General features: G+C 41.3%; 1 protein-coding gene across 2 annotated transcripts in view; it reads right to left on the bottom strand.

Annotated features, from left to right (window-relative positions):
* CDH3 (cadherin 3) overlaps nt 1–13,787 on the bottom strand; it is a 126,644-nt gene that overhangs the window by 98,534 nt on the left and 14,323 nt on the right. Inside the window, exons 4-5 of one of the 2 annotated variants that reach the window (XM_064581285.1) lie at nt 11,307–11,433; nt 10,873–11,062 (exon numbers count right to left, since the gene is read on the bottom strand). In XM_064581285.1, the coding sequence (XP_064437355.1) occupies nt 10,873–10,976 (104 nt within the window). In that variant the 5' untranslated portion in view covers nt 10,977–11,062; nt 11,307–11,433. Of the gene's footprint in view, nt 1–10,872; nt 11,063–11,306; nt 11,434–13,787 lie in introns of those variants that run through there. The other variant, XM_064581287.1, reaches the window with a different exon arrangement.

Below are 13,787 nucleotides of genomic sequence, written 5' to 3' on the forward strand. Positions count from 1 at the left end.
ACAAAACAACTGGGAGAAGTAGCTGTCAATAGAGTACAAGGAATAGCGTGGTAACATAGAAGCCAAAAAAAATGTGTCAAGGGTGAGGAAGTGATGAACTGTACCAAATAATGCTGAAAGGTCAAGTAAAAGGACTGAAAAAAGGTACGTTTAGCTACATGGAGTCCCTTGGCGCCCTTCAGCAAGAACAGAAACAAAGACCTGATTAGGAGGGGTGAGAGAGAGCGGAAGGAGAGGAAGTGAAGACAACGAACACTAGAATATTCCTGTTTTTTTTTTGTTTTGTTTTGTTTTTTAAGATTTTGTTCAACTATTTGACAGAGAGAGAGAGAGATAGTGAGAGAGGGAACACAAGCAGGGGGAGTGGGAGAGGGAGAAGCAGGCTTCCTGCTGAGCAGGGAACCCAATGTGGGGCTCAATCCCAGGACCCTGGGATCATGACCTGAGCCGAAGGCAGATGCTTAATGACTGAGCCACCCAGGCGTCCCTGGGATATTCCTCTTAAGTGAAGCAAAAAATGGAGTGGCAGGTAGAGGGTGTTCAGTACATATATTCACAAATACATATATTTAAGATGAGAAAAACTGCACATTATTATGCTAATGGGAAAGATTCAGTAGACAAGAAAAGATGCAGAGAAGAGGACACTTGCAGGAATGATGTCCTAGTTTAAGGATGGGATCGAATACAAGAGAAGTTGGCCTTAGATAAGAGAAACAAGTATCACCCATAGTAAAAGAAAGGAAAGGAAAAATGCAGAGAGTTACCTTCTGATTGCTTTTATTTTTCTCAGTTAACTAGGAAACCAGGTCACCAGCTGAGTGAGGACTGGGTGAAATGTTGGAGTTGAGAAGAGAGAAGCTATAAAACTGTAGTTCAGGAGGCTGGGACCTTAGGAGACTGGGACAATGACTGGACTAGGGAGACAAATGCTTGAGGTTACAGTCAGGAATTTAAAGTGGGACCAGTCACTGTGGCTCTGTTTTTCTGCAGCCACATCTAGCCTCATGGGGACAGGAGTGGTATAGGCAGACCTAGAACGTTTTTCTTTTTTTTTGGTGAGATGCTCTGGTTCCTTCATTTAAATACTGTACTGTATGCTACAATTTATTAACCCCATTCACTTACTGAAAGACATCTGTGCTGTGTCCCTACTGTTACTATTTCGGACATTGCAGCAATAAGCATCCTTGCGCATGTCTTTGTGCTCACCCAGGAGAATTTCTAGTCCAGAATATATATCTAGAAATGGAATTGCTGGGCCATGAGGTATGCTTAGCTTCACTCTTACTGGATGGATATTGCCAAATTACTCCTCAAAATGATTATACCCGTTTATCCTCTTGCCAGCAGTGTACACAAGTTCTCATTTCCCCCCTGCCAGACTTCTAAATTTTGGCCAGCCGAATGGGTATGAAATAGTATCTTACTGCCTTCCTTTGCAAAATTCTGGTTTTAAGATCGAGCACCTTTTCATTTATAAGCCCGTCTTCTTTGTCCGACAACAAATCTCCACTCCACTGTTCACTTAGCAAGATTAAGTACCTACCATGTGACTGGCATTGTGATAAGCAGGGGAACAAAAAAGTTACCAGAGACACAGACCCTCCTTTCTGGAACTCATAATCTAGTGTGAGGTGGGGGTGGGGGAGAAAACCAAATAATCACAAATACAAACCGTAGTAACATAAAGCACATTAACAGTAATCTATGAAACATTAAAAGAGGGTGATCAATTTAGTTGAGGTAGGGCAGCAGAATCCTCCCAGAAGTGCCATCTGCATTGTAACAGATGAGTAAGAACTAACTAGTTCCGCAGCTGTAAAGAACTAGGCGTACCGTCATCGGGCATACTGTGTTTTCCTGTCTTCCCAGGCCGGCGCAGCGCTGTGCGAGATGCTGTGACAGACATGATGCCCGCCCTGGGACCCTTCCCCAGACACACCCAGGCACCAGGGGTGGGAGAGCCTGGTTTTCTCCTAGCTCCCTTTTGTAATGTTGAGACTATTACTCCTGCACTATTGTATCCAGTTTATTCCTGTAGGAGTCTCACACCATCTGATTATATTAACCTATACATGCTGACCCAGGAAACCCACTTTGGATATTTTACCTCATTCGGGATATTTTAAGAAAAAATTCTATAGAAAAAAGGTGTTTCAAAAGATAAAAGTATTCAATGTCATTATTATAAAAACCAATACCAAACCCAATCCAAATGTGTCCCAACAGTAAGGGACTCAAGGAGATCTTGAGACTGTAGAGTAACATGGAAAATATTTATGAAAAATGGTGTTTGCTTTTTTTTAAGTACAAGATTTTACCCATAATATGGTCAAATGTAAATAACAACTTGATACATTAAGGTATGAGGGTTATGGGTGAATTTAGGTAATTTAATTTACTAAAGTAGTCAGGAAAAGTATTCCGAAGCCCTTTACCATTTTGTCTTTGCGTGGTCTCCAACCTATCAGCAGATCCCTTCATTCACTCCTCCCCAAACAATAGTGCATTATATGCAGCTCCTTGAACATGAGCGTGGCTCTGGAGACAACACAGTTAAAGGTAAAAAGCTATGCCTTTGTAGCCAGACAGTCCTGGGTTCAAAGCCTGAATCTGCCATGGGAAATACTACCTCAAGGGAATTACTTTACCTCTCTGGCTACCCCACCCCCGTTAGAAAACAAGGATACTTGTATTAGGTTTCTTTAATGCAAACAACAGAAATCTGACAAATTAGCTTAATCAAAAAGGGGTAAATTGGACCATAGTGGGGAGCCCGCTGAATCCCAGGAAGGGTTTCAGAATTGAGCCAGTTCCAAAGGACCTCGAGATTAGCAATGAGAACACCACCATGTCAGTTGCATCCCCTCTCTGGTAAGGAACTGGGCTCTAGGCAGTTCTAGGCCTTCACCTTTCCAGCCTAGCAACACAAAATTAAAGTGTCCCTGCCAAAGCTATTTTGAACATTTTCTGGCAAAGAACTCTGGCTCAACTAGGTCACATGCTTGCCCCTAGAACTATCACTAAGCCCCAGGGATGTTAACTTATGTTCCTGTGGTCAGTACAGCAGAGATGTTACAAGAAAAAGAGGGAGAAAAAAGCTGGGCAAGACAAGAGCTAAGATAAGACCTAGAACAAGGAGGTGTAAGGATTAAATGAAATGATGGCTATGAAATATTTCACACGATTTCTTTCTAGTGGTAAGCATTGAATAAACAGTAGCTATTATTAACTCACCTGACCGTGATGAGTTTAGCAGTTAATCCCTCCTCCTGGATGCACCATACTTTAATCTTAGCCAAGTTCTGAAAACTGAAAAAGACAAACTGACTCCCATTCAACTAAGAAGGCTATTTATTGAAATAATACAATGATGTTACAAGGATGTATTTCATGTGGCCTAGGAAGCTGGGTGTTCATAAGTGCATGGTGCCTGGTTGCTGGAACTAGAGAATCCTCTGCTCAATCAACCACACATACCACGGACATTCTGGGCTCCTTCTTTGTCAATGCAGATGTGCTGAGATTCAGAGATTGGTTGGATCTAGGCCAAGTTCCACACACAAACCAGTGGTTTTCTTTGAGTCTTCTGGAACTAAGTCTTTACAAACTTCTTTTAAAGTAGGAAAGCCCTCAACTGGTTCCAATTTATGTCATTCTTGCAAATAGTCCACTATGCGGATCCCCAAATAATCAGCAGCAAATAAGTTCCTGATAAGCATGGCAGCCACTCAGTGGAAAGGGGGGGTCTGTATAGAATTACCCATTGTCAAACTATGTATCAGACAACACATGGTCTTGGCACTGTGTGTGTGTTAAGCATGGAACATCACAAACAAGATATTTTTGAACGGTTAAAGTCTTGGAAGGGCAGATTCCCATCTTGTTCCACTTGTAATGGACTCATTGTGCTAGACATCACATATTTCAGCCCCCATGCACATTTTTCCTGCAAAGAATTATGAAGAATATTTGGGAGTTACTTCCTGTTGTCCAGGATGAGAGAAGGATAATGGATCCTGCTACTTGGCATGTAAAGAAGACAGTAGGAAAGGTTTACCATCAACATCACCTATATCATTCCTCTCCATGATTCATCAGGGTGGGAAAATTTACTTATCTTTAGAGAGGAGAGGTTCTTGTGTGAAAGGGGTCAAGGTCCACAATTGCTTCCAAATTTATCTCCACTGTTGGCACCTTTGGGATTCTTTTAGGATAGCCTACGGTAGGCATGAGAGAACATTAGGGATTGGAGTGGGATACTGATGCTTATCTCATGCTTTACTGGTGGAAGAGCAGCATATAACTAAAAAAGTTAAATTTTTTATGATGAAGTATTTCCTTGGCACACAAAATGGGTCATTACATGGGTTCTTTAAACTGATTTAAAGATAGATTTTATGACAATGGGTAATTACATTTATACTTCTCCACAGTAAAATTAACTTGGGGAGAATGTTTCCTCTTTAGTTTTGTGCTGTTTTCCCACTGATCCAATATAGGAAGCTTGGGGCAGTGCCTTGTCATGGGAGTGTCATAAAAAGCACAGTAAGGGGACTGAACAGGTCTATGAAACTGACATGTTAGTTGAATGTATAAATATTACACTTGGGAAAAGGAAAAAGGTCACCAGCAGTTGAACTATTCACAGTTTTTGTTAACATTTTGGTATGTAAGCTTCCAACAAGTTGTTCTGAATAAGTCTGTGACCAATCTGCCTCTGTATTTTGCTGTCTCTTATGCTTTTATGAATTCCTAGAGTATCCACCTCAAGTGCTCATGAGTTTGTGCATCTGATTTATTTATTTTTTTTTAAAGATTTTTTTTTCTTTTTATTTATTTGAGAGAGAGAATGAGAGACAGCACGAGAGGGAAGGGGATCAGAAGGAGAAGCAGACCCCCTGATGAGCAGGGAGCCCGATGTGGGACTCGATCCCGGGACTCCAGGATCATGACCTGAGCCGAAGGCAGTCGCTTAACTGACTGAGCCACCCAGGCGCCCCTCTGATTTATTTTAAAATTTACTTTAAAGCCCTCTGAATTCCATTTCAGTGGCTAGACCACAGGGTCAAAGATCCAGGAGACCTGCTTTCTCCACCCAGCTTTGCCATTATAAGCTGTATCACACTGTGCAAACCACTTCACATCTTTGGCTTTTGGTTTCTTATCTGTACAATGAAGTGGTTGGACCAGAGGATCTCATTCTTTGAATGGTGGATTCCGGGAGGTGGAACTGGTTTCCATGGTGAATTTAATGTAAGAGCTGCAGTTGAATGCGGTCGTCAAGCAATTTTAAAGTAAGTTTTGGTCATTACTGCAGGAGTTTTATTAAAAAAGGCTGTAAACACAGAGTTACAAGTCAAACTGTTCAAAGTTGATGATCTCCTGCATACATATATTCAAAAGCTTTATAAAGTCCAATACATAGGCATATCATTTCCAATTGGTTATATATGATGTTTATAGTTGTTTTTACAAAAGTCTGTAATCAGATTTGAGAATGTGGCTTCTATTTATTAAAAAAAAAATTGTCTACTAGCATAGAGCTTTCTTCACACACCACACACACACACACCATTACATTCTCAAGCTTCCTCTCTAGTAAGAATCCTGTGATACTGAATAAGAACAATAGTTTAGCTAGTTTTCTGCACATTCCTTAATTTCAGGGCTTCTACAGTTTATTTCGTGCATGAATTCTCTGGTGTTTAGTTAGTGCTGAACTTCTACTGAAGTTTTTCCCACATTCCTTACAAGCATAGGGTTTTTCTCCAGTATGAATTCTCTGATGATCATGCAGATTGGTTTTCTTTCGAAAGGCTCGCCCACATTCATTACATTCATAGGGTTTTTCTCCAGTATGAGTTCTCTCATGCTGAATGAGGGATGAACTTTGACTGAAGGCTTTCCCACAGTCAATACATTCGTAGGGTTTCTCTCCAGTGTGGGTTCTCTCATGCTGAGTAAGTGATGAGCGTCGACTGAAGGCTTCTCCACATTCATTACATTCATAGGGTTTTTCTCCAGTATGAATTCTGTGATGCTCTATGAAGCTTGTACTCCTTTTGAAAGCTTTTCCACATACATTACACTGATAGGGCTTCTCTCCAGGATGAGAAATAGGTTGTTGACTAAAGTTCTGCTCACATTCATAGGGGTTCTGTCCATTATGGATCCTCTGATGATCAGTAAAGTCAGTAATGTGACTGAAGTCTTCCCCACAGTCATGACAATGATAGGATTTCACTTCAGTGACAGTGCTTTCATCTTGAGTAAGAGATGGGTTGTGCTTGAAATCTATGCTGTAGTTATTGCTTTGGTAAGGTTTGCCTCTCTTATGAATCCTCATATGTTTATAAAGGGATGGACTCTGACCAAAAGCCCTCCCACATATGCTACATTCAAAAGGTTTCTCTCCTGTATGAGTCCTTTCATGCTGGACAAGGGAAGAACATCGACTAAAGGCTTTCCCACATTCCTTACACTGGAAGGGTTTCTCTCCACTATGTGTGACTTCATGCTGAGTGAGGGATGTGCCATGCCTAAAAGATCTCCCACATAAATTGCATCGATAGGGTTTCTCTCCAGTGTGAATTCTCTGGTGCTGAACAAGGGAGGAGCTGCGCTGGAAGGCTTTCCCACAGAGACTGCACTGGTAAGGTTTCTCTCCCGTGTGAGCATTCTCATGCTGACCAAGGGATGAGCTATGTCTGAAGGCCTTCCCACACACATTACATTCAAAGGGTTTCTCCCCAGTGTGAATTCTCTGATGCTCAGTAAGTTGTGTCTTCCAGAGGAAGGTTTTCCCACAGTCAGTACATTCATGGTGTTTCTTTCCAGGATAAATTCCCTGATCTGTACCATTGGGGAAAGCTCCTTCTCCTTTATGAGTTTTCTCGTGTTTAGTGAGTGATGATCTATGAATAAAGGCTTTTCTACATTTGTCACATTTATAAGGTTTCTTTTTTGCAAGGATATTATTCTGATTAATTACATCTGAATTATGTCCCAAATTGCTTCCAAGTGTATCACATTCAGTAGGCCTTGAAGGAATGTTCAGTTGTGTAACCAGGACTGTGTTCAATCTAGAATTTTCACCAAATTTATTTTGCTGAAAATTTTCCTCTGGTGTGATTATTTTCTTCTGGTTGGATGCACCTGGCCCCAGGTACCTTTTCCAGGTTTCCTGGTGCCTCTCTAACTGGCTACTAACATCCCAAGTGCTTTCAAATGTGGCATGCGAAAGGCCATCTGTGCTACGGGATCCTGCAGATACGCTCTGTTGCAGATGTGATGATTTGGCTTCAGGCCTGGTCTTCCAGTCTGAAAAAAATCCAAAGGGCAAAAGTCCCCTGTTCCCTCCTCTTGAAACAAACTGCTACAGTAGGAATGGGGAAATGAAAGAAATATAAACTATATGTGATTCTGTTTTGAAATTAGTCCTGTAGTTTGGAGAGAAGACCCAAATGAAGGAAAGGAAAAGTAAAGAGAAGTGACAGTGCAGACTGCAGAGCCAGAGTGTATGGCAAGTCTAGAATGAGGAAGCCCCTCCAGGAGGGCTGGTTAGGATATAAGGGAATAAGTGAGCATGAGAATGTTAGGCACAGACACAAATGGAATACAATCATGGTCTGTCTTGTAAGATCCTAACTGCTCTCCATGCTTCTTGTCCCTTTTACAAATCATCCCAAAATCTGTCTTCCTAATTCAGCCATTTCACAATTTCTTTAAAGTCACCTCGGAGGCTCCAAATCTTCAAATGCTACAGAGATCCGCAGCCACTGATGTGACTGAAATCATTCTTTGACATACTTGGAGACCAATAGCTATACTTTACAAACTGAGATAAAGTAATATTTCAGGAGGCAAATCATCATTGCCTTTACAATTAGGGCTCTGGTTTTAGCCTATCTGAGTTCTGGTTCTACACTAATCACCTCTCTTGACCAAAAAGGATTTTACTCAGCCTAATAAATTGATCTCTAAACCCCTGTTTCATTTCAGAATACTAACAGCAGACAATTAATTAGTCTCTAGGTTCTAAAAATGGTAATTTTTAAAAACTAAAGGGAAGGAGGGCTCTGGAGTGATGGAAATGTTCCAAATTGAAATGAATTTGGATTAGATGGGTGAATGCATTTGTCAAAAGCAACTGGACGGTACTCAGAAGAGTTGCATAGCTTACTGTATACATATTTTTATTGAAAAAACCATAAATACTGAACTTTGGTTAATGATATGTATGCTGAAGTGTGTAGGGGTGAAATGTACTTGTGTTGGCAACTTAGTTGGAAATGCACCAAAAAGTAAGACAGATTAAAAAAAAAAAAAAAAAGATGATGGGATAGATGACGAATATGTGATAAAGCAAATATAATAAAATTTTAACAACTATAGAATCTTGGTGGTAGGAATATGGTGTTCACTGTATAATTTTTTCAACTTTCCATACATTTGAAAATATTCATAATAAAATGTCAGGAGGGAAAAAACCAACAACCAAGGGGCCCTAAGCCTCAAAATTCCTTACCCTGGAACAAGACTCAAATCTAATTTCCCAATGACAGAAAATGCTTTGTATTTCTTCTAGAATATTTCTCAGAGGGATATTCAAGAAATGTTTGTTGATATGAATGAATGAGAAAGTTCTCTCCCCAATCACATTCAAAAACAATCAAGTAATTCCTGACTGCTTTCTCTGTGCTCTATAACACAGATAGAATACACAGATATATAATAGACTCTTTCTCCAAGAGCTTGAAGTCTTAGAAATAAGAGTCAATATTTTGATAAAAAAGGAAAACCATCAGATGGTATATTTTTAAATCTGAGCTTGTGCAGTAAAAGATGATATAAATGGTACTTGTGATCAGGGAAGGAAGAAATAAATATATAAATACATATTATGTTCATGGATTGAATAGACACTCTGAACTTAAGGAATAGACAGCTTTGGATAGGTAGAAAGTATCTAATTAGGGAAACTGTACACTACTTACAGAAAACATTAAAAAGAAGTTCAACCCAAGCAGAACTTGTTTTAGTGGGAATGGAAAGAGAATACTGGAAGATACAATAGGGGACCTTAAAATCAAGGGGGGATTTGTTTCCTATAATGAGGTACAGGGGGTAACAGCAAGGTTTTGTCAGAGGTAGGTGGTTTATGAAGATAAAGCATTAAAATCCAATATGGTCCTCCAGGTGATGAGCAGATAAACAAAATGTGGTATGTCCATACAATGGAATATTACTCAGCAATAAAAAGTAAGGAGGTACTAATACGTGCTACAACATGAATGAACCCTGAAAATATTATGCTAAGTGAAAGAAGCCAGTCACAAAAGGCTACTTATTATATGACTCCATTTACATAAAATATCCAGAAATGGTAATCCACTGAGATAAAAAGATTAATGGGTGCAGGGGTATCAGGGAATGGAGAGTGACTGCTAATGGGTATGGGGTTTCTTTTTGGGTGTTGAAATGTTCTGTAGTTAGATACTGGTGATGGCTGCACAACTCAGTAAATATCTGAAATACCACTAAACTGTACACTTTAAAAAGGTGAATTTATGGTATGTAAATTATATCTCAAAAAAGCTATGATCTTAAAAATCCAATATTGGTTATAAAAGACTGAGCAATTTCAACTGGAAATTATAGTAATATCCTCGTGGGCCCTAATTTGGGAGGAAAATAACGTGAATTGCATGAAAAAGGCTAAACTGGGGTGTTTGGACTGAGGGATTAGAGATCCACTGGTTTTTGTTTTGTTTTTTTAAGATTTTATTTATTTATTTGACAGAGAGAAAGACAGCAAGAGAGGGAACACAAGTAGGGGGAGTGGGACAGGGAGAAACAGGCTTCCCGTGAAGCAGGGAGCCTGACGTGGGGCTCGATCCCAGGACCCCAGGATCATGACCTGAGCCAAAGGCAGACGCCAATTGACTGAGCCACCCAGGTGCCCCTGATCCAGTGGTTTGTAATGGGCAAGGGGAGAAATAGGTAATGGGCAAGGTAGCAAAATGTGCTGGCTGGGGATGAAAGATGATTAATTTAGATTTTAGGTATTTAACTGCATGGGACTTCCACGAGGAGGGGTCCTGTGAGACGGGAAAAAAGTGGCCAGGGTACAAGTAAGGATGATTTCTGAGTCCAAAGCACAGAATAAAGAGCTGTAACTACCACCCTTATAAGGTGGTAATACAGAAAGAAAGGGGAGGAAGCTGAAGAGCAGACTCCTTAGGCAGATTCACTTAGGGGGGAAACCAAGCAAAGTCAAAAACCTAAAGCCAAGAAGTACTTAGTAAGCCAGAAGACCAGGAGAGAAGGATACTCCAGGAGGCAATGAAACAAACTGGCATGAAAATAGGATGGAAGGAAGATGGCACTCCTCCCCAGACAGGTGTTGTAGGAATGTGGTCAGGGAACAAGTCTGAAAGCAAGTTATGAAAAGATGGAGAATCAGAGCCGTGGGTACTTCTACAAGTCTGGGGCCACCGACCGTAAAAGCAGCAAGACAAAACAAGAAGACATGGGAGTTCAATTAATGTCTGAATGAGTAAGAAAAGGGATTGCTAATCATGATGGGAGACTGAGGACACCAGAGGAGAAAACCCAGCGATAGGATCACAGTATAGGGAGAAATGGTATTCTGTGTAGGACAAAGGGGTACATTTTCTTCTAAGATCTGTGAGCAGCAGGAACACCCTTTTGCAGAAGGGAGACAGAGGTATCACCCAGGAGATGGCTTGGTTTCCTCTGCAGGTCTAGGAGCTCCCAAGGCACCAATATGAAGGTGCTCCCCCCCTCCCTCAGCTGTGCCACTGTCTGCATTGATTTCTGCATGCCTGAGTCCTCCTCATTTACCTGGACAGAAAGGTCTTTGGATTTCTCCCTCTGATATCCACGGCTCTTCTCCTTGTTCCAATTTGAAGATCACCTCTGGCTTGGAAACTTGATATCCTGCTCATGGGTAAATACACAAGATTTGGTTGTTTGGGCAAGTGGACAAAGACCCCTCCTACAAGTCAGTACTAGTCCTGGATCTTCAGGAACTCTGAAGGAAAAAAAAAGTGCAACTTGAGGAGTCATGCAATCAAATGACCTACTTCCAGTTCTGCAAAAGAAAGAACTTTACGTAAAGAGCAGGCTCAGAAAACTGTAAAGCTGAGTTGCAAAGAGAAGAACAAGCTCTAACCGTGCATACCCTGCTCATGGCCACCTGATCTACAAGCCCCACAACCTTAGCACCTGAGAAAGGAAAAACCTGCCAGTGGGCAAGATACTGACTTGGTCCTTACCAAGAGAAACCAGGTGGCTATAGTTCTCCAGCATCACATCCCTGTACAAGCGCCTCTGAGCTGGGTCCACGTGGTGCCATTCTTCCTGGGTGAAGTCCACAGCCACATCTTTGAAAGTCACTGATTCCTGTAGGATCACATTCCTGTTCAACTAGGGATCAACACCACAAATGTTCCCATGGCAATACTGGGAACATACTGTAGGCTCATCAGAAACGGTGATCACACATTTGATATCTTGAGGGGAATGTTGGGTTAAATACACTAGTTGCTTACATAATTTTGTAAAGAATCCAGTATGGCAGGCAGGAAAGTCACAAGGGGCAATATGTTCTGCAATCCCGTATCCCTATTTAGCTATTGTGTTTTCCTGGAAAGCCACACCTTGTCACACAATCACCAGTTCCTCACTGCCCATGCACTTCCTTTGTTACAAAATCCAAATATACTGGGGAGTAAAAACAACAGCCCTACTTCACCCCCTCACCAATCCCCCTGTGCTCCCTAGAAATAAATACTGTTAACCGTTTGGTACATACATACAAGAGTCCCTACTCCATGCTTCATTCACAAAGAGTCTTGTTTTGTGAAATACCTTACATATTGCTCTACAACTTGCTTTTTGCATTTAACTATGTATCTTGGAGATCTTCCCATAGGGGTACAAAAAATTTTACTTTATCCTTTGAATTGCCTCGTAGTATGCCATAAACAGCTGTATCATAACATATTCATTGCCTAAAACCAACAGCATTGCTGGTTTACAATATCTATTGTACTAAGGACAAGATTCAGATATCCCCACCACTTACTGGACTCTAGCCAGGCTGCCCTTGATGATCCCTGAATACATCTAGCTTGTTCCTACCCTGGGGCCTTTATACTTGTTACTCCCTCTTCCCTTAGGATCTCCACATGGTTAGAAACTAGTTTCTAGTTATTCCGGTCTCACCTCGAGCACATCCCCTCAGGAAAGTTGTCTTAGCACCTCCCTCCAATTTACTCTCCATCACATTACTATGTTAATATTCCTCCAAGCACAGGTATCACTCAGTGCCCAAATCCCTGCCACTTAAACTCAGGAACCAAACAGATTCAGGTAAAAAGGACACCTGTACTTCTAAAAATAATCTGAGATTAGCTTGTTCACTTCTCTGTCCCCTACCCCTCCACCCCCACCACCATGAGCTCCACGAGAACAGGGACATTATCTATCTCGATCAGTTATATGCCCAGCACAGAGTGGATGCTTAAAAAATGCTTGGTGAGCGGGGTAGGCTGAGCCTGGGTGACTCAGTCGGTTAGCATCTGCCTTCGGCTCATGTCACGATCCTGGGGTCCTGGATCAGGTTGAGCCCCACGTCAGGTTCTCTGCTCAGCAGGGAACCTGCTTCTCCCTCTCCCTCTGCCCCTCCAACCCACTCATGTTCTATCACTCTCTCTCTCTCTCAGATAAATAAATAAAATCTTAAAAAAAATGCTTGGTGAATGAATAAATGGACCAGTCCCTGTTAGTAGACAATTGGATTATTTTCAGTATTTTGCTGCTACAAACATTACTGCAATAACACCTTTGTGTAAATATAGCTAGTTAGAATTGGAATTGCTATGTCAAGGTCTTTTCCCGATTCTTACCCCCTCCAATCATTTCTTCCTTACCACCCCACTGAACCTAGGCTGGCTAAGATCCCCCATGCCTCTCCATCAGTTCCGATACTCATGGACTGATTTTTGTCTTGTCTTACTAGGCCTTCTTAAGCTATGAGACACCTGTCACCATGTCCTACCCAAAATATTTCCTTTGCTCCTGGTTGGATTTCAATCTCAAAAACGTACACAGTAAAATATGGTAAAGACGACTAGTGTGAAAAGACACTGAAAGCAGAGCTGAATTCACTGGAGCAGTGAGGGAAGGTTACATGGAAGTTTCAGCTTTATTTTGTGTCCTTCTCCCTGTGGGCTTTAACTATAGCTCAACTAGAGTTATTTCAATTTCCTGGAGGATGTCATTCTCTCCCCACCTTCCCACCTGTCTTTCCCTTGCTAACTCCATTTCACATTTCGGGTGTTGGTTAACAGATCTTCAGTGAAGTCTTTTGATGCCCCATTGGAAGGTCAATCCCTGTATTATGTGCTTTAAGCCATTTTGTACACCTATGATTATTCAACTAAACCTGATAATCTATTTAATACTTGTCTTCCTAGTTAGATGGTAAGCATTATGAGGGCAGAGACTATACCTTTTTTTCTTTAACTTGGAAACACCAGTGTCCAACAAGTGTGTGATTCACACTAAACACTGTGTGGTTTCCTAACAGAGATTTGAATTTTAGAGAAGACAGGAGTGGCACCTTCTCCTATTGAGTGAGGAACATGGCCACATCCACACACAACACCGGCTCCTCCGTGTCATATTCTTGCTCAGCACTGTGGCTGTGTCCCTGCAGGAACAAGGAAGTATTGGAAAGTGGGAGATTTTTC

This window comes from Mirounga angustirostris, unplaced genomic scaffold, assembly GCF_029215605.1.
Source record: "Mirounga angustirostris isolate CCGP_5_RB_7025 unplaced genomic scaffold, mMirAng1.0.hap1 SCAF_16, whole genome shotgun sequence".
In the NCBI taxonomy this organism is placed as follows: domain Eukaryota; kingdom Metazoa; phylum Chordata; class Mammalia; order Carnivora; family Phocidae; genus Mirounga; species Mirounga angustirostris.